The sequence below is a fragment of the Physella acuta genome, unplaced genomic scaffold, assembly GCF_028476545.2.
Source record: "Physella acuta isolate Inbredline_101_S28 unplaced genomic scaffold, ASM2847654v3 ptg000891l, whole genome shotgun sequence".
Classification (NCBI taxonomy): Eukaryota; Metazoa; Mollusca; class Gastropoda; family Physidae; genus Physella; species Physella acuta.
Window position 1 is genome coordinate 117,330 of NW_026732408.1, and position 21,111 is coordinate 138,440.

The 21,111-nt window shown below is 34.9% G+C and overlaps 1 protein-coding gene across 2 annotated transcripts; it reads right to left on the minus strand.

The window, feature by feature from the left end:
* Nucleotides 1-6,270: 6,270 nt before the first annotated feature.
* LOC131952858 (HEAT repeat-containing protein 6) lies at nucleotides 6,271-20,207 on the minus strand. Of its 2 annotated transcripts, none has more exons than XM_059315751.1 (24): nucleotides 20,024-20,207; nucleotides 17,219-17,326; nucleotides 16,806-16,943; nucleotides 16,462-16,583; nucleotides 15,964-16,078; nucleotides 15,631-15,723; nucleotides 15,233-15,385; nucleotides 14,929-15,070; nucleotides 14,626-14,816; nucleotides 14,387-14,509; nucleotides 14,082-14,288; nucleotides 13,757-13,856; nucleotides 12,793-13,374; nucleotides 12,576-12,708; nucleotides 12,230-12,395; nucleotides 11,980-12,132; nucleotides 11,450-11,572; nucleotides 10,574-10,698; nucleotides 10,122-10,359; nucleotides 9,011-9,139; nucleotides 8,445-8,612; nucleotides 8,152-8,287; nucleotides 7,090-7,215; nucleotides 6,271-6,667 (listed from the first exon to the last, which is right to left on the minus strand). In XM_059315751.1, the coding sequence occupies exons 1-24, from the start codon at nucleotides 20,198-20,200 to the stop codon at nucleotides 6,612-6,614; spliced, it is 3,804 nt and encodes a 1,267-aa protein (XP_059171734.1). In that variant the 5' UTR covers nucleotides 20,201-20,207; the 3' UTR covers nucleotides 6,271-6,611. The 2 variants fall into 2 exon arrangements, with proteins under 2 accessions (XP_059171734.1, XP_059171733.1); XM_059315750.1 differs by having other exon boundaries at nucleotides 7,090-7,218.
* Nucleotides 20,208-21,111: the final 904 nt, after the last annotated feature.

Genomic DNA, 21,111 nt, shown 5'->3' on the forward strand with positions numbered 1-21,111 from the left:
CTAGATCTAGATTCTAGAGCTCTAGAGATCTAAATCTAGGCCCTTTTTGTTTTCGAATTAGAAGTGGGAAATACTTTTTTTCATATCGCAGTTTCGTATTTTATCAAAAAAATAATTTGTGTGATCAAGACAAACAAAATATTTTATAGATCTAAAACACTGATTGTCATAACGATCTGGCGTAAGCAAGGGATGTTACAAAATGGTGTGAACTCCCTGTCTAACCCTCCCAAAAATTGTCTTACAATTAGTGACATCCATTTCTGTTGGCTAGTGTTGACGTCAATTATAAGTCAAAAAAAAAAAAAGAAAAAAAAAAGATATAGATCATCTAGGTCTATTTATACACATACATTACACTATATATATATATATATATATATATATATATATATATATATATATATATATATATATATCAGTGGCGTATGCAAGTTTTCGTGGTAGGGGAGGGGCGAGAGCACAAAAAGGCGACAGCTTCTCGATCAGTGTTTCTTCCAGACTTTTTTCTCCGGGGGGGGGGGGGCACTTGAAATTTTCGGGGGGGGGGGGGGGGGGGGGGGGGCGGTAAACTTTCTTCGGGGGACGGACACTGTTAAAAGTATATATTTTCTATATAAATTATATAAATTTCGTTCGGGGGGGGGGGCGGTAAAAAAATTTCGGGGGGCTAAGCCCCCCCGAAGAGATGCCTGGAAGAAACTCTGTTCTCGATACACATTGGTATATATCAGGGGCGGTAGCGAGGGGGGGGGGCGCGGGGTGCGGACCGCACCGGGTGACACCATGTAGGGGGGTGACACCAAGGCAAAAAATAGCAAAATATATAGAGAAAAAATTGAGGGGGGGGTGCAAATCAAAAGTTTGAGGGGGGGGGGGGGTGCAAATCGAAAATTTGAAAGCTGGTCCCCGCCTCTGGGGGGTGACACCATTAAGTGCCGCACCGGGTGACACCCGACCTCGCTACGCCACTGGTATATATATATATATATATATATATATATATATATATATATATATATATATATATATATATGCGCGAGAGTAGTGAGAAGTGGGACAACGGAGAAGTGGGACAACGCATTATTTCGATACAAAATTTATACCAAAATTCAATGTATTCGCAAAAAATATGATACTATAGGAGAAACAGCAGTTTGTTAGTTTGAGCTGTACAGAGAAATACCTTAAAAAAACAATATTATTTTGTATCTTCTCAGTCCTTTGGACAAGGCTAACATGTCTTTGATCATTAATAACCTATTGCTAGAGTAAGTTCCTTTTTTTGTTAATTTTATTATATATTTGAATTATTTTTGTATGTTTTTTGCTAATTACAACGAAGATTTATAAACAAGTTTATGCTACAAACTAGCTTGGTGAGAAGTGGGACAAGATAACCCACTTCTCACCTCATTCGCTGAGTATCTCAAGTTGTCATTTTAATAGAATAGTTTCATCTTTATAGTCAAGTAATCTATATATATATAATTCTCTTCTGGGAGCCGTTAGAAAACAAGCTGCAAGCGCCTCCTTGCAGTCCCCTCTCTTTCTCTCTATTACTATCACTACCACCCCCATCCCACCCCCACATTGTCCGGTGAGCTGTGGTCACGCTAAATGTTTACAAAGCTAAATGTTTACAAATCGTAGAGCTGTAGAGCCGGGGCAGATAATTTAGTTCGATTTTAAACTTACAGGAGGTAACTAAGAAATAACTAAGAGGAGGCTGCTTTCACGGGGGGGGGGGGGGGGTAGGGTCGGGGTTAGGGGAAAGGGGGGGGGGGGGTTAGTGTTTTAAAGCAAATATCTTCAGTGGCAGCATTGGTACTGTCGAATTCACAAATTATGAATTACTGAAAAGTAGAAAATAAAACAACTAAATACCCTAGCGGCGTATGATACGCTGCGGGTCGGCTCGTTAGGCTATATTTAATTATTGAATCGTCTATCCATTTATTGTTTTTACTAATTTAAATGACTGTCCCACTTTTATTTGAAAATGTACTGCTATCCTTGATTAAACTGTTTTGATAATACAATTTACAATTTCGGTATAAATTTCGGAAAGCTTTAAATTTATGAGCAAACCAAAAAAAAAAAAAAAAAGGCAGGCAGAAAAAAAAGAAGAGAAGCAATCACCATACGTGTTTAACACAGAGTTTCTTTCATGCATTTCTTCGGGTGGGGGGGGGGGGGGAGCGAGTCCCCCCCGAAAGAAGTCTACTTACTGTAGGCTAGTCTCTTTTCAGCATGTGCCAATATTTCTTTCTTTTGGTCAGGAGTTGCGAGCGTTCTATTTTAACGCCTTGCAAAGCAAATTGTTTTGGAAGACACGAGTTCGGATCGCGGACAAGAGTCATGGGACGTCCCTGACCACACTAACCCCCAGTGGCGTAGCAAGGTCGGGTGTCACCCGGTGCGGCACTTAATGGTGTCACCCCCCCCCCCCCCCAGAGGCGTTGCTACCATTCCCGAGGACAAACTTTCAAGTTTTCGATTTGCACCCCCCCCTCAAACTTTCGATTTGCACCCCCCTCAAGTTTTTCTCTATATATTTTGCTATTTTTTGCCTTGTGTCACCCCCCTAAATGGTGTCACCCGGTGCGGTCCGCACCCCTCACCCCCCCCCCCCCCTCGCTACGCCCCTGCTAACCCCTATATATCGAGCTCCTTGAGAAAAGATTAACTCTACTTCATCAGTCCCATGTACACAGGCACGAACGGGAAAAGATTATCAAGCCAGAGTTTGTTCGAGCCATCTCTTCGGGGGGGGGGGGGGGGGGGGGGCAGAAGAACGTCTACCGCCCCCTCCCCCCCCCCCCTCCCAATCGAAATAGAATTTTAAATAGGAAATATATGATTTTACCAGTTAGGGCGGACAATTTAGTCCGCCCTCCCGAAAATTTGAAGTGACACCCCCCTCCCCTCCCGGAGAAAAAAAAGTCTGAAAGAAACATTGGTATAAACCCGACAACATTTTTTCGACAACTTTTGTTCTGATCAAATGTATTTTTTTGTTCAGTCTCGCCGACTGGACTGTGCTGACATTGAGATAGGCACTTTCATAAGCCAACAGTGCGATTCAAACACAGAAAAGATAGGCACCATTACCTACACTAGCTCGGACGGGTACTTAATTCATGTTACGGAAAATAATGGCGGCTGGGGTAAAGTGCTGACCACACATTCCCTTCATTTGCTGAGGCCAAGAAACATATGAACTCTACTATCTGCCCAATGGATCGCTAGGTCTAAAGAGTATTCTTTACTTTTTACTTGATCACAGAGACCAAACCCAATATAGACGTCGCCATTTCACTTTCATTAATTTGGTTATTCATCGTTGACCGTTCTTACGACTTATCTTCATTAATTTTAATTTGTCAAGGTTTTTTTTTTTAAATTCTGTCAGTTTTATTTTTTATATATTTGTCAAGCACATATTTGCACGGTCTTGCGCTGTTCTGTTCAACCGATTGCAAATGAATGTAACCCAGAGGCGTAGCGAGGGGGGGGGGGGGGGCGGACCGCACCGGGTGACACCATTTAGGGGGGTTACACCAAGGCAAAAAAATAGCAAACTATATATAGAAAAAATGATAATTCCACTTAATTAAGTGATTAATTCGAGTGTTAAATAGTGTTTTAAGAGGTGCAAATCAAAAGTTTGAGGGGGGGGGTGAAATCGAAAGTTTGAGGGGGGGGGGTGCAAATCGGGTGCAAATCGAAGGGTCGCTACGCCTCTGGGGGGTGACACCACTAATTGCATCACCGGGTGACACCCGACCTCGCAACGCCACTGATGTAACCCATGCTTGAATTGTCAGCCTTGAGATTTCGTCGTGTGGGGTATTGTATGGGAGACAAATTTTCTTGTCATTGGGTTTTTATATCAATGCCAGCCTTATTCCACAGAGTTTCTATCTTTGCTTTCCTGAGACTTTTTCATTTGTAACAGGAAGCAGTGTTTTCAGTCATCTATCAGACGGGCCCCCTCCACCGATCACATAAACCATTCGCACCCCCAAATTATATAAAAATATATACTTCAGCCATTCTCTCTCCCCCCCCCCCCCCCCCCCCACCAAGAAAGCTCCTGAAAACACTGACAGGAAGTAAACAGGTCACCAGTGTTTCTTCCAGACTTTTATTTCTCCTGGGGGACAGAGGGGGGGGGGGGACGACGGAGGGGACTGACGGACTTTTAAAAACTATATATTTTATATCCGCCGCCCCCCCCCCCCCCTCCCCCGAAGAGATGCATGGAAGAAACTGCAGGTCACTAAGCATGTAAGAAGCTCTTAGGAAGTTGTTTTGGATTTTGTTTCTAACTATGCCCTTAATAGTCATCTGCTCTATTGCGTAATAATAATAAACCTATGCAATAGAAGCCGGTATCTGAGCTGAACAAACTCAAAGGCGGCTCTCGTTTTACGCCAGGGGCGCAACTACTATACCGTTAGGCCCCTCTACGCTGGAGGCCCAGATCGTTTTATGGGGGCCCACAGCGATCTTAATTAAAATATAATTTTAGTGCATTTAGCCTTGATAGCTTTTACAAAATACCGTAGCTTTGATTCTACAGTAGCTATCCCACATTCTTGAATTGAACTAGACTTCTTTGTAGCGTTGGTTAAGGGCCGAAAATCCATTGTAAAATTGTATTACATTTTTCAATGCAAGATATGTTTTTCTTAAATTTGTTACAACTATTTTCCTGTATTCTACAAATAATTGAACAGAATATAGAACCGGTAATTTCGTTTTTAAGTGTGTAGGATGGGGGGGGGGGGTCATCCATTAATGGACGTCACGCTTTTTAAACGATTTTTACTTCCTCCCCTCCGTCACAAAAAAGTCACACCTCAGCCTACAACCCCCCCCCCCCCCCCCCCCTCAAAATTGCTGTTGAGTTTTTCTTAAAAAATCGATATTTTTCTAAATCTTGTCAGAACTCTAGTACTAGTAAACAGAGTATTTTCATCCATTCCTATTACCATTTATTAAAACCGTTTTCTAAAAGCGAAATACGGCTAAAACTCGTTTTCTAATATTGCTTTTTATAATGAAAAAAAAGTGACGTCATACCATCAACCCCCCCCCCCCTACGAGTGCGACGTCATACTTGTTTTGCTTTTACTAGCAATTGGAACGTTAACATGTATACTTTGAGTTATCTCCCCTGACCATCTGGCGACCATCATTAAATTCGGCGCCTTTAAGTTCCTTTCTCGGAAATATTCTTGGCCATCATTTTATTTTCTTCCATATCTGAAACGCTTGGCCATCATTTTAGTTTCTTCCATATCTGAAACACTTGGCCCATCATTTTTATTTTCTTCCATGGAAACAGATATCTTGACTGTTGCTTCAGTTCTTTCTATAGCTTAATGAATTTGTCAACACTTTCTCTTTCACTGTATTGTTTTAAATTTTTGTTAAACTAGTGTCTCCTTTCAATTAGATATCTTGAAATAATAAATTCTAATATATTAAATAAAGCTGTGAATAAGCTCCTCTAAACTTTCTCAAATATTCAGAGGCGTAGCGAGGGGGGGGGGGACATATGTCCCCGGGCGCCGACCTTAGGGGGGGCGCCAAATTGAAAGTTTGAGGGGGGGGGGGTGCAAATGAAAAGTTCGAGGGGGGGGGGGGTGCAAATCGAAAATTTACTCCTGAGGGGGCGCCAAATTGAAAGTATGTCCCCAGGCGCCGGGAAGGGTCGCTACGCCTCTGCAAATATTCCATATATATCCCTACGGGGGATAACTTGGGATATAGACATGATTTTTTAATAAATTTTTATGGACTTAAACTTTTAAAAATAGAATAGAATCTTTTAGAAAAAAAATAATTGCACACCAAGTGAACGGCAAACAATATGTGTATAATAGTGCAGAATATTAGTACTTCATAAAATTCTTCAATACTTCAATAAATTCATATGCGTTTTTTGAGAAATCGAAAAAGCGTAAAAAATTATTTTAAGTGAACGGAAATAACTCAAAATTGAAATCTTTTACTTATATGTGAAATTTCGTTTATCCATCTGAAACAGTACTCAAGTTATAGGCTTTCAAAAAACCAAAAGTAGAATAAGTTCCACTTCCAGTTAGCGGAAATCGCTGAAAAATTGATACAGAACTACAAATTTGATATAATACTTATAAATAATGAAATTTCATCAACCTAATGGTAACGCTGCTCAAGTTATTGTGTTCACAGACATACACACACAGACAAATTTGCAAACTATGTTTTTCTGACTCAGGGAAGCATAAAACGATTTTTTTTTGCACAATTACAATACTTCCTCTATACTTCGTATACGAGAAAGTAAAAAGGTTTTTAAAAAATCTAATGTAAAATATTTACTGTATAACAAATACTTAAAACTTTATTCCCACAGTTTATAGGTCAACTACACAGAATTATAAAATACATTTTACATAAATATAAACAGAACTAATCAGCAATTTTAAAGGGTTGTTATATTTTCCTAATCATAATAAATTATAGATCTATATCAAATAGTTTAAAAGTAGCTAATTTGTTGACTTCTTAGAAAAAATTTGGTTTCTTTGAAAATGCAAATATTTTTGTGATTTTTAGTCATAAATTTGCTGAAATGAAGACTTTTGAGCTCTTTTATCTTCAAGTGAATCTGAAAATGCACAAATTATTATTAACAGATACAGGAAACAAAAAAGTTGGGATTAAAATTTGAAGGTTTGTACATATTGTTTTAAAATTTAAGTAATGGCACATTAGTTACATAACACAAGGTTTTAATAACTGTAACAAATACTTTTAGTACTTTTACTATTTTTATTAAATACCATTAAAATACTAATATATAAGGCCAAAATGTTGCAACACATTAGGCTGTGTAAAATGAACAGCAACAGCTGGAAAAGCTGAGCTATTTTTATTTTTTTTAAATAAAATTTATTGTTGTATCCTTAAATGTTAATAGAAATAAAGATGCCACTATAGACACAGATGTTGGATATGTGGCAATAGAGTTGATTATAAGTCTATTGCAGAAGACCCAGAGAAAATATGGTTAAACAATAGTAGGCCTACCTGAGTCTGGTACACATGCCTGAAGGAGACCTTGCAAACATCTCCTTTGTTCATCTGAGGTTGCTTCGAAGTGAAGCCTTTCAAGATGAGCTTTCACAGTCTCAACACTTGGAATGTTGCTGTGAGCTGCTAAGAAATACAATTGGAAACAAAACTTTTTGAATACTGCTATTCAAGTATGCCTTAATGTGTTGAACTTATCCCTTGTTGTGTACACCTTCAATTGACTATAGAGGCCATTTACTAAAGATACTGTTTCTTTCACCTAGTACTGTGCTTTGTGAGAAAGTCTTTGCAACCTTGTGGCATCATTGTGCAGTCTAGGTTTCCATTTTTTAACAATTAAGGTGACATTTATTACTGTAGTATGAATGTTTTTATAGAATATATGTACTATTCAAAGACAATCAGGAAGAAAATGAGAATTCAATTTAACAAAGTTAAGTAAATTGCTCACATAGGTACACACAATCTAAACACAGAATTTGATGTGAGACACAACATTCTTTTCACTTATGTCATACCAATCTACTGGGCATTATTTTTGCAACCTGCTGACAGATAGTTCTCTTGATATTGTCAGTGCAATTTAGGGTGTCTTTTTTAAAAATTGAAAAGAATCCCTTCCTCTGAAACTAGTTCAAAGTTGCTTGTTTTGCCATCTTTTACGTACATTTTTGCCTACTACCAATAGCAAAATCTCATCAACTTAAAATAATAGGGTTTATTTTGGATACGTTAATGTATACATTTTTTAAAGCTATTACTTTGTGAGTAAACAGGCATTCCATCAAAAGGCTTTTGAGCACTCACCATGAATTAAACTAATACTTTATGTTAGAAATTGTAACTGTATCTCTGATACACAGTCAGCTAGAGTGTCATGTTAGTGAGATACAGCTGCTTTAAAATCAAGAGATTAGTTTCAAGTGTTTTGATCAGGCTAATAAGGAAATGCATTAGTAAATAAGTGTGATAGTTAGGATTATAAATAAGTCAAGTCCTTCAATAAACTTAACCAGATTATATTATGAAACAATAACATATGTAAATTTTCAGCACCTTTTTTTATGTTCAACAGGAGATATTTCTCCATGTATGTTCGAAAAGAGTGACCCTTCAGCTGCACACTTTGGGCCAGTGAACTGAGATCTGATAGAAGAATAACTGAGGTCAATCTCAAAACAGCACCACATAACTAGATTCAAGGCAGAGAAAAAAGAAAACATAAGGCACAATTAATATGGGTTTTTAAGATATACATTAAACAGGAGCTATACACAACCAGAATCACAATTTATAAAGGTGTACTTTAATAAAATTATGTTTTTTGCTAATAAGGATAAGTAACTTACATGTTCAGTTAAACTGTTTTTGTATTTGTATTCAGCAAAGTCATTGATGTTTTCAGCACTCTCTAAAGCATTAACTAAACTTATCCATGCGTTACAAAATGTTTCCCTGGATCCATAGGCTTGCCTATTTTGTGGTGCAGATAAACCAAGAGCAGCATTGATGCGCACCTATCATCAGATAGAAATTTGTGTCATGTTTCTTGATACCATTTGATTGGGCATCACAACCATTTAAAATAAAAATACATGTCAATAAAATAGCTATATAATAGCAATTTTCCTCCTCCAAATATCAACCCACAAAAACACTGCAGCTTAGATTATCTGTTATCCAGCTGAATACCAAAGCATGTTGTCAAAATGAAAACATGTAAAACTAAAATGTAAACTGTAGTTAGTTTGAACTGCCTGTGACTAGCTAACTATTTCTTTACATTTATGTCATTCATATGTCAGAGTGGATATGATTGACAAAGCAATAATAAGTAATTTCTCAGTTGAAAAGAACTCTGAATACATGTTAAACCATGTAATAGAATGCATGCATTAAATATGAGAGAACACACCTTGAAGTTCAAGCTATTCTGAACCACTTTACTAAGTGTATTGAGGATGTCAGAAACCCAAGGTTTCTCTATGGGGAGCTGTGCATTTTGGAAAGCATTACTTGCAGCATAGCAGCTATTCCAGCGAACCTAGAAGAATTTTACATTTCTTTAAAGTAAGGTGACAATATAATTGAGAAAAATTGCACAGCAATAAATAAAAAACATTTTTCTTTTAAAGTTTAAATGCTGTTGGAGTAAGACATTTTATTCAAATACTAGAAAGAAATTAACTAGTTGTCTTAAATTAGAATGTAGAAATTATATATAAAATAAACTACTAAAAACAGTTGCTCCTAATATTAACAGAGAAATATCTTTGGTTGAAAATTTATAATAAAAATCTCTATATATAATTCTTTACGTCGCCCAACCATGCTGGACACCAACATGCATGCACACATACTCACTAACCCTCCTCCCTCACTCTCCAGGAATTGCGCAACAGACCATATCGCTATTACCCCCCCCCCCTCTCCCCCCAGTCTGGTAGGTTGTGGTTTAGAGCTGGGTCGAATTAGTGACGGTTATTAGGGGCAGATTATTTAGTTTTTAAATTATTTGAAACTAAGGGGAGGTAACAAGTTCTGCTTGATCTTTTCATTGTAGTCGTCTGTAAACTGTTGTCATAGACAGCTGCTGGGGGGGGGGGGGGGGGGGGGGGGAATAATCGCCTTTCACGATTTATGAATTACTGAAAAGTAGAAAATAAATTTAAAAAAAAAACCTAACTTCTATCTATATATATTAAAATTTTCTATTTTTGCCCAACCATGCGGAACACCAACAGGCATGCATGGCTTCTCTCTAACCCTCCTCCCTTGCTCTCCAGGCATGTGCAACAGTGAGCACCCACCCACCCTATTTGTACAACTGAGTCTTTCAGGAAGTCTTCACCCGTCACTAAACAGCAGCGCATGCTACGTGATCGGCTTGCAAATAATATTATAAAAAATAAAAAGTAATATTTATATATGATTTTACACAAATTTCCAAGAATATTTTAAGTTCATCATCTTCAACAACTGTAAATTTTCTATTAGAGAATCTAAGATGTCTAAACATATATAACCTTCATTGTTCCACTGCTCATATTTTTCACAAGTCCTCTGACAGCACAAAGGAGAGCAGCTTCCATTTCAGGTTTCTGAAATAGGTGGGATGGAAGGAACCGCAACAGGTTGCCAATAGCTCTAGCAGCATTGCAGCTGATTTTATCACTGTCTTTGGTGGCAGATGCAGCACATTCAACTAATTCAAGCACCATTGATTCTTTAAATTCTGCAAGGATCTCTTCTAAGCCATTCTCTCTAAAATTAAAATATCGTTTAACAATACTATTTTTAATCTTTCTTAAATACATATTAATTAACAAAAACCATCAACAAATTTGTTTGAAAAGGAAGTATCTAAGAAAATATGTTATAATAGTTACTACTTGTAATGTGTTAAAATAAATATTTTTGGAATTTTACATTTATTTAGAATCCCAAAATAAATCCAAAGCATTTAGAAATAGCTTACTTGTTGCTAACTAAAGTATCACATAAATTAGCCATTGCCCAAGCAGCTTTAAATCTAACACTGTTGCTGGTTGATTTCATACATGAAAGAATTGCTGTGCCTGCATCCATTAGAAATGCAACATCCTAAACAAAATGAGAATAAATTCATGTTTTAAGTACTAAGGGATGAAATAATGCAGGATTACACATATTTAAAAAATAAAATACCCTTTTAGACCTGAAAGTCAATTGGGCTAAAACCCATCTATGGCCACCCATTTCAGCCACACATACCCAATCAAGTTATAATCTCTTCTACCCAATCAAGTTATTATCTCTTCTACCCAATCAAGTTATTATCTCTTCTACCCAATCAAGTTATTATCTCTTCTACCCAATCAAGTTATTATCTCTTCTACCCAATCAAGTTATTATCTCTTCTACCCAATCAAGTTATTATCTCTTCTACCCAATCAAGTTATTATCTCTTCTACCCAATCAAGTTATTATCTCTTCTACCCAATCAAGTTATTATCTCTTCTACCCAATCAAGTTATTATCTCTTCTACCCAATCAAGTTATTATCTCTTCTACCCAATCAAGTTATTATCTCTTCTACCCAATCAAGTTATTATCTCTTCTACCCAATCAAGTTATTATCTCTTCTACCCAATCAAGTTATTATCTCTTCTACCCAATCAAGTTATTATCTCTTCTACCCAATCAAGTTATTATCTCTTCTACCCAATCAAGTTATTATCTCTTCTACCCAATCAAGTTATTATCTCTTCTACCCAAAAAAAAGTTATTACCTCTTATTACCATTAGAACTTGTACATTTTCAATTTCTTTTTAAAAAGTGTGTTAAAATTGAATTTTAAACATATTTACTCACGTCTTTGAGGCAAGAATACATAACATATATGCCAAGGGCTCGAACTGCTGATGCTTTGATCAACTTATCATCATCTGCAGCCAATCCAAGAACTAAAGTAACGCACTGTATCTGACGATGTCTCTGGAAATTAATAGTTCATTCTAATTTAAATAAGGTGTGGACCAATGTATCAATTATGTATATAACCATGATACAGTAAATAAACAATCACTTACAAATATACATTATGTGTGCATTAGATTAATCACTGAATGTTTATCGAAATCTAAGCATGGTCTGATGAGTGTTATTATAATAAGGTTTATATCTAAAACAAAGTTCTTCAAACAATTCAATAATTAGAGCTAAGTGTAAAAACAAGTTTAAAATAAATGCCTAATATCATATTAAATGAGTGCTTACGATAAAATGCATACTAGAAAAATGAGCAACCTTATATAAAAAATGAAGACAACTTCCCTATCAGTTGAAATGCTGTTACGATTCAAGATAGCAAACAAAATTATAAGAGGCAAGAGAAATCTTACAGGTAACTTAGCAAAGACTTCTTCTCCAACATTGGCCATACATTCACAAGCTCCAGACCTAACCAGGTTGTTGCCTTCTTCACTCATGCCTGGATTAAATTCTAGCAAGTGGGGTAATGGTCCTTCCAGTAGAAACAGCCAAAAGTCTAGAACCTAAAAATGTTTCAGTTTGAATGATAAACAATCATGAAAAAGTTTTTGGTATCTCAAGAAATACGGTAGATTAGGTTGATTGAGAGCCTGAACTTACTTGTTGAAATGATATAGCATTCTGTGGGGCTGCCTGGTGGTCTTGTATGTCTCTCTGTAGAGCTTGGGTTAGTTCATCCAACACTTTAGTTCCATGGAGCACTATAATATGATTGGAATCTCCAAGGCACACTTCAACCAGATTTTGAAGCAGTCGACAGCTTTGTCTGGAAACATTTCAACCACTCAAGTCATCAAACTGTACAATTTATTTATTGGGTTAAGTCATTCAATTAATTAGCAGTCTAACTACCTGTATAATAGTTATATTTGTATGCCTCTTCTGTAATGACCACAATGGCCAATGTCTTGTACAACTCACTAACAGAAAATAATGAATAGCTTACCGTATGATAGGAAAGTAGTTTTTAATGAGATTGCTCATAACTTGAAGAGCCTCCAGTCGTATAGGCAATGGTTCAAATTTCTGCAGTGCTTCCAGCTTTGATTGATTTTCTTCTTTAATAAGGTCTGGTTGCCCTGTGAAATTTCAAACAAACTGTAAGAGGACTTTATTTTTTATCAATCTGTCTGTCACCAGAACAACGGAGCTATTCCACTTGCCTGTGATATTTTTGACACAAAATTTGATGACCCATGAAGTGTCCCGAGCGTGAGCTTGCAACATCTGATCAGTGTAGACTGGTGTCTCTGTCCCACAGCTGGCACCTAAAACAGGGGTTGATAACTCTGTGCTCAAAACTTTTGAATGACTTTCCACTGGTGCCTCTATTGCATGTACCACTTCAACTGGTTTAACAGATTCAAAGACATACTTGCTTCCTTCTACATTTGATTTTGAGTCATCTTCTTTCACTGTAAGACATGCGTCTTCACATTCAATTGAAACAGTGTCAGACGTCCTCACATTATCATTTTCTGTAAATTTAGGACTTGTTTTACCCATGTTACAAATAGGCTCTGTATTTTCTGGTATTTCAGATATCTGGGGGGGAGCAAAACTTGGATAGAGAAGATAAGAGGCATCCTCTGGTCGAAATAAGGGGGAGTCACTAGGATTAGCAGAGCGATTAACTCCAACTGGAGGATGATGTGGTTTAATTAATTGGGAAACCTCCATGAGTGGTGGTTTGATGCCTACAATAGCTCCAATGCATGTCAGACAGGCTGTGCGGACATTTGGATCTAAAATCAGAAAAAAACAACCCAGAAAATCTATTGACTACAAGAAATTTTTTTTAAATATAAATCCAATGCAATTTACTATTCTTTAACATTTGTTAAACAGAAATCAAATTTAAAATAATGTTTATTTTCTTCAAAAATCAATTATATTAAAAAATATAACTATTTATATAGTTTTAAGAACACTAATTAAGGATAACTTAATCACTGCTTGTACCGAGTTTTAAACCCACAAAAAAAAATTATTTTCAAGACAAAGCCATCATTCAATGGTAAATGAAACAGTTCTTCAACTATAATGGCAACATTAATCCAGTAATTTTGACTAAAAAGGTTATTTCTTTGTAAATTACAAAACAAATTAACAACTAAGAATAGGCACCTTTGTGATTGAAAAAATGTCTGATCTGTTTCAACACACGAGTCAGAAGACCAGGATTGAGCCGATGGTATGGAACATTGTTCACTAAATTTGCTAAACACTGAAATAATTTAATTATAATAATTTAACCAAAGTATTATGTATTTTTTATGTAATGATATTTTTAGAAAAACTGTATTGAAAAATTTCTTAAAAAACTATAATTTAATATATACATTCATCTTTCCAGTGGTTGTGTAAATACAAATTTGATTTTGAAACATTAAAAGGAAAATAAACTATGGTAAAAAAAACCATGCCATAAAAGGTAAAAGCTAGTTGTTACCTTGATTATCTGAGTGAGCACAGCCTTAAAATTTTCAGCAACGAGAGCTTGTAACAGACATCTATGCATCTCTCGAATCATGGAACCAAGAATAGCTGAGAATGGAGTAAATGCGGACTGGTGCGTGGAGATTTCCTCAGCAGCTGCTAGATATGGACGAGTTGACTCTAACATTGCCGTCAGACTTGCTACAGCTGCCATGCGACACTAACCATGTGATTTATTAAATTAAATTGACAAATCAAGACTGATTAATGATTAGTATTATCTGTAATAGAAATCTATGACTGGGAAAAGGCACTTACCTTTGGTGCAGGATCTTTCAAAATAGTAGTAAATAAAGACTGCATTTGTGGAGAGTTTATGCTAAGGCTGGTATCAGGGATGAAGGAGGACCAATAACCAAACATGACTTTTTTGTCAATTACCTTCAGTAGAAAAAACAGTCAAGAATTTATCAGATCTACATAATGCATTCTACATTGACTTTCTGTTTCACACAGCCAACATTTTGACTGATAACTCAAGTGGTATGAATACTTACCCTGACAATATTTAAGAAACAGCTGAGTGCAGACTGTCTGACTCGGACAGCTTCAGATTTGTTTTGTCTAGCTCTACCTCCTTCTGTGTCAGAAAATTCAGATTCTGAGCTGCTTAGTTTTAGCCAGGTCATCTCCCAGCTGATGGCCTCTGATTCTGGTGTGACACTGCTCCATGCTTTGTTGTATGACACTGAAAATAATAGACATCAACAATGTTATGATTCTAGTGTGACACTTCTCCACACATATTGTTAGAAGTCTACATCATTACTTAATAGCTACTTGAGAACAGCAGCACTTACAAGAATCAAGCTTTTCTGCACTCTTTTTTTTGTTTTCCACACCACTGTCATTTTCTTCCTTGGATTTTCCCTTCTTTTTTCTGGGTTTCTTTGTTTTATCAGATGTGGCTGCTCCTCCATCTCTAGCTCTGCCTCTTGTAGTCTTAATTATTTATAGAAAATAAGTATGATTATAGTGGGCTCTTTATGCACATTTTTCACATTATTATTTGACATTCACATTTTGATAATTTCAGTACTATTTTATTCAGTTGATAAAGTTTCATAAAATAATTTCAATAGTGAATAAAAAGTAATGCTTTACCTCCTCATTTGAATCTAATCTAGTCTTTTTGTTAACCGTTTGTTTTGGAGTTTTATTTGAGGCTAAGGGATCATAAGGAGTAACCACATTTGGGTAAAGTTGGGTAGGTATGTTCACAGTCTGGCTGCTGATCAAGCCATAGAACATATAAGCCTGAAAACAAAGGTCATCCGGATTTTCATTTCAGTAAACTATTTGTTGAAAACAGAAAAGACCATTTTGATAATTTAGTTATTTTACAGAAAATAGAAGCTTAATATTTGTCAGTTGAAGTGCACACTTAAACAACCCACCATCCACAGATTTAGTAATATTATTTTTTTCATTAGACAATAACATTGTTAAAAAATATAAATCAAATAACTTTGGTACTTAATTAAGTTTACATATTCACTCACCCTGACAGCAGCCAAAAGCATTCCTAACTCAATATTAGGTAAGCGTTTCAATATTATAATGTTTTGTATTCCATTAAAACAATGCATCAGTAACTAAAATATAACAATAAACAATTAATAGTAATTATTCAGGTATAATTTAAATTATAAAAATATGAGAAAGATTTCTATTTTAAAAATTCAATATATAAAAATTCAATGTTTTTTTTTAAAACTGAATTATTATTAACCAAGATTTCTAAATGCACACTTAAAAAATCATCTTTGAAAAATAAAAATTAACTAAAGAAATAATTAAATTAATAACATAATATTGTTTTAATAAGGTGTTACCTTATTTCGCATATGAAACCCCATTTTCATGTTAGGGGCTCTATGTAGCAAATGAATTAATGTGTCAAAACTGGCAGAGAGATATCTTACTTCAATTCGCTCAGCGTAATTAGGTCTGGAAGTTAGAAACATTATTGGGTTCATTATAAATAATAAGTATATAAAACAATTTCAAGAAGCATTATAAGACAACATAAACGATAGTGTCATGTGGTTTGTAAAAAGTTATTAAATCAATGGAGCAATATTAAAAAAATTAATATGAGCTTGGGACACTTTAAAAGGCTATACAAATACAGTTTATTAAAACAGTCTAATTGTGCCAAAAAAAAAACAACTTTAAAATAAACAATTTTAAAGAGAGAACTTTTCTTCACCCAAGTAATTACTTAGGTTAAAAGAAAACTAGCGAGTAAGCACTAAGTCTAAAAATGCCCCTGAGAACTGAGAGTTAACCATTACAATGATTAAAAAATGTGGTACAGTTTAGAGTCTTACCGAATGGTTACTAAGTTTGCTAAACACTTCACAGCATCAACGACAACCTCTTCTTCACAAGTTGTGTCATCAGTCAATTTTAATAACAGACCTTTGCCCCCCACTAAAATATCGTGAAATTTCTATAAAAAAAAAAACAAACACTTGCACATACATCAATATACGTAGTGGAATAATTATGTCATACTTATGAATTACAAACTAGATTATTTTTCATTACTGCTTATTAAAAAAATTAACAAATAGCTGTTCAAAAAAGTGTTAATGAAATGTATTGTATTGCTGACATAAATGATAAGTAAAAAGAATCTTTGAAAAAAACTGAATAAAGTTACTTTACAAACCTCGATGTTATGCGTGTTGTTTTCACACACCACACAAAGTGCATTTAATATTTCTGTGTGGACAAAGCTTTGACACTGTTGCAATGCTTTTGTTAAAAATAGAACAACGGGTTCCAAGTCACTTTTAGGAATTAAAACCTGAGAAGATTAAAATGTTAGGTTTATAATTAATATACTAAATGGCAGAGTTATAATATAAGTATATTTTTTACATTCATTGTAGATTAAACACATATCCCTATGCATTTCATCTTTATGAAAGTGAAATTATTAGGAAAAAGTATTAACCATATTTAAAAAAAACAAAGGTATGCTTATTATGTACTCATAAACACATTTATTACACGTAAATTATTTTACACAGCAAAAAAATTTGAATATTATGTTTCTAGTAACTAAATAAGAAAACTTACATTTTTTTCAGTACAAAAATTTGAGATGACTTGACAGAATTTAGCTACAATTCTTTCATACTGCAAAGGTATAATGATGGCCAAATGGGCAAGTAACTCACTGCCTTCCTGAGTAAAAAAAAAAGCTTAATTTACACTTTTAAATAATAAGTATGCATAGTTTTTAAAGATGCTTGTGGAAAACAGTAAGACAATCCAGTCAAGGAATTTTCACTCCTACACCTCTTTCACACTTACAACCTGTATACTGTACTTGACCAATTAGTGAATGTTTTTTAAAAAAATATTATTAATCATCTATTTCTTCTTTAATAGCCTGAATTATAAATTGACCCACTTTGAGTAATATGCCTATTTGTTTAACTTTTTAATTTGGAATTTCGTGTAAACTTCTCATATTCACCAATACCACGGGTTGTCATGGGATGGAAATTCTTGGATAGGTTGTGTTACCAAAAATTAAAATGCAGTATTTAACTCTTTAAGTCCGAAATTATTTTCACCTTTCACCTAAATTATTTTTAATTTATTTCAATTTATTTTAATTTATTTACCGCAAAACAATTGATATCTTTATACCCACTGATTTGAGACCCACAAATTAGGATATAGATTCTAAATTAATTGTAACTGAAGCCCTACACAATAATATTAATCTTAAGTAATGATTAATTTATTTAAGAAAAATTATGACTTAGTTTAAAAAGAGAATTCATTTTTTCAGGAAAAAATATACTTCTGTCTGGAAGTTCTTTTTCATAGAAAATGAAAGTACGTCAATTTTTCTACAAAAATCAATGATCAGATTAGTGTAGTGTTAGAATAAATACTTCAATTTTACTTTATATTGTGATGCGGCTATGTAGATGGTTAGACGCGGCCCCCTTAATGGCATTCAGAGTGTTATAAAAAATGCTTTTTTGTGAGTGGTTTTACAAAAAAAATTTTCTAAAATACAAAATCAACCCAACAACAAACTACTTGAAGTAAATATATATCTACAGCAATAATTGGCTGCTCTATCAATATCATGACCAATATTTATGATTAAAAATTAGATTTTGGTGGAAAAAAAACATTAACAAGAGAAAAATTGTCGGATGCTGGGAGCATTGTTTTGTTATAGAATGATTATATATTAATAATATATAATCTATTATATATAATCTATTATATAATATTAGTATTCCTTGCATACTTGAAGGCGTGGTCGGTTGCTAACAACAATATGGCGTCCGCACCGGACGCATGACTTCTGACGATTTTTCTGCCAAATTCCAGTGTTCACCACGACCAAAATGGCGGGGTTTTCACATTATAACAACAAACTATAAGTGGCAGGGCTATATATGCCAGAAAAGCATTTCAAAATTTGCGTTTGAGAATGAAGACTAAATTTAAAAGTTGTTTTCATTAAAAATACTAGAACTTTTTAAATATAAATTTCCATAGTACAAAATTGATTTCCATACTGAAGCATTATTAGGTTAATCAGTCTATGAAAAACAAATCAAATATTGTCAGCCGTTTTTTTTAAAAGACTGGCCAAGAATATGAAAACCAATTTTTTTTTTTTTTTAAAAACCCACGTGACCACTATTTGGTGATCACTAGTAAGGAACTCTTGTGCATAGCCACTTAAAAAGTAAAACCCTCAAAATTAGTGCCTAATGGATTAAATATGGATGTCTATTATTCAGTGATCGTGTTTAAATTGTAAATTTTAGATTTAGTGAGAAAATCTATATAATATTATAGTGGCACGCCATCAGACCTTTTGCTGAGAATGTCTTAAAGTTAAAGAGTTTTGCCCTAAAAAATGAGCTAGAATTATTAACTTTACACTTTAATGTCTGATTGGTTAGAGTAGGACTTGACTAGAGAGAGAAAGATTTTTATTTAAAATTTTTTTTAAAAGTAGGGGCCTAATACTAATAGTAAATCTATCTATATAATTCTCTTCATGGGGACCATACAAGATGCCACGCAGCTTAGCCGTTCCTACCCCGCTTCTCTAGGCATATCGCTACCACCCCCATCCCCACCTGTCAAGTGAGCTGTGGTTCACCCCGAATAGAAGTGACCACATTAGGGGCAGATAAACAAGTTTTTAAACAATTTGAAACTAAGGGGAGGTAATTATAAGTTGTGCTTGATCTTTTCATTGGTGTCTGTAAACTGTCGTCACGGACGGCTGCTTTCACAAGGGAGGAGGATAATCGTCCTTAATGAGTTAATGATAGTGTTTTAAAGCAAAATATTTTCAGTCGCAGCATTGGTAGTGTTGAATTTAAAAAAATATGAATTTCTGAAAAGTAGAATTTATATCTATAGAGATATAATTCTCTTCATGAGACACAAAGACGTAAGCTCAACAGACTATATCACTACCACCCCCACCCGTCTGGTGAGCTGTTTACAATCGTAGTGATAGCGATTAGGGCGTGGCACATAATTTAGTTTTTAAACAATTTGAAACTAATGGAAGATAATAACATTACATGTTCTGCTTGCTCTTTTTTTCATTGTCGCCTGTAAACTGTCGTCACAGACGGCTGCTTTCAAGGAGGCAGAGTGGGGGGGGGGGGGAGGAGTGGAAAGTGAGGGTGAGGATAATCGTCCTTCACTAGCTAGTAGCTACTGATAGTGTTTTAAAACAAAATATTTTCAGTCGCAGCATTGGTAGTGTCGAATTCACAAATTATGAATTACTGAAAAATAGGAATTAAACTAGATCTAAATAGCGGCGTATGCTACGTCGCGTGTCAGCTCGTTTAAAAAAAAATCATTTTAAAAAATGCCTACACTTTCATATTCAAAATAACAGTTGGAAGATTCTGCAGCAACCAGCTCATCTAAAAGAAGGCTAAGTGTTATTTTAGAGTTTTCATCGTCTTTGAATATATATTTTTTTAGTCGTGATACACTGTCGCGAAATTTTTTAGCCTCAGTTTCTTCGACAGGGGATCTTGTGGAAGCCATCTTGTTTACAGCCGGTAACCGGGAGTAATTATTATTTTAAAACCCATATTCTAGATCTAGATCTAGTATAATTGATCTATATACTGTAATCTACATGTAGTAGATGTAGCCTATATAATTATGAAAACTAATTTGATATATTTATTACTTGTATTAATTTTTAATGTGTTAAAAATTGTAACACATGTCTGTTTAATTAAAGTTTTAAATGTAAGCTTAGAAAAAAAAAATGTTACTGCTAAGAAACAGGTAGAATCTAGATCTAGAGGTAGGCCTCCATATAATTATATATATATATATATATATATATATATATATATATATATATATATATATATATATATATATATATATATATATATATATATATATATATATATACGGTGCACCTCCAAAACGGCCCGGGACAAATCGGCCCCGTTAATATGACCCCGTCAAAATAGCCCCGTCAAAAGGGCCCCGACTTATTGGCTCCCGTCAAATGGGCTCCCGTCATACACTGACTCGCGACATATAGACTCCCGACATTTAGGCTCCCGACAAATGGACTCCCGACATTTTGGCTCCCGACAAATAGGCTCAGGACATATTGGCTCCCGACAAAGCGGCTCCCGACATATTAGCTCCCGACGTAAGGGCTCAAAACACATTGGCTACCGACAAAAGGGCTCCAGACATATTTGCTTCCGACAAAATGACTCCGACATATTGGCTTCAGACAAATGAATCGCATTACCACTATTGGCATAAAAGTAATCGTTTGTCCTACATTCACTACCACTATATATAACCTGTTTTAAATGCCTGCATGAATTATTTTTTTCATGAACCAACATCAATTCACAAACAAATCTAGTCCTTAACAGCTAAATTCCGCCAATTCTAAAATTGTGATGTTTAATTTACAACAG

Bases quoted from the DNA above. Each gene is read 5' to 3' on its own strand.
- LOC131952858 (XM_059315750.1), bottom strand. From the start codon at position 20,200: ATGGCTTCCACAAGATCCCCTGTCGAAGAAACTGAGGCTAAAAAATTT. The intron at 16,944-17,218 runs GTAAGTTTTCTT...TAATCTTCTCAG, and splicing joins ATTTTTGTACTGAAAAAAAT to GTTTTAATTCCTAAAAGTGA. The intron at 6,668-7,089 runs GTAGGCCTACTA...GTGCATTTTCAG, and splicing joins GGCATGTGTACCAGACTCAG to ATTCACTTGAAGATAAAAGA.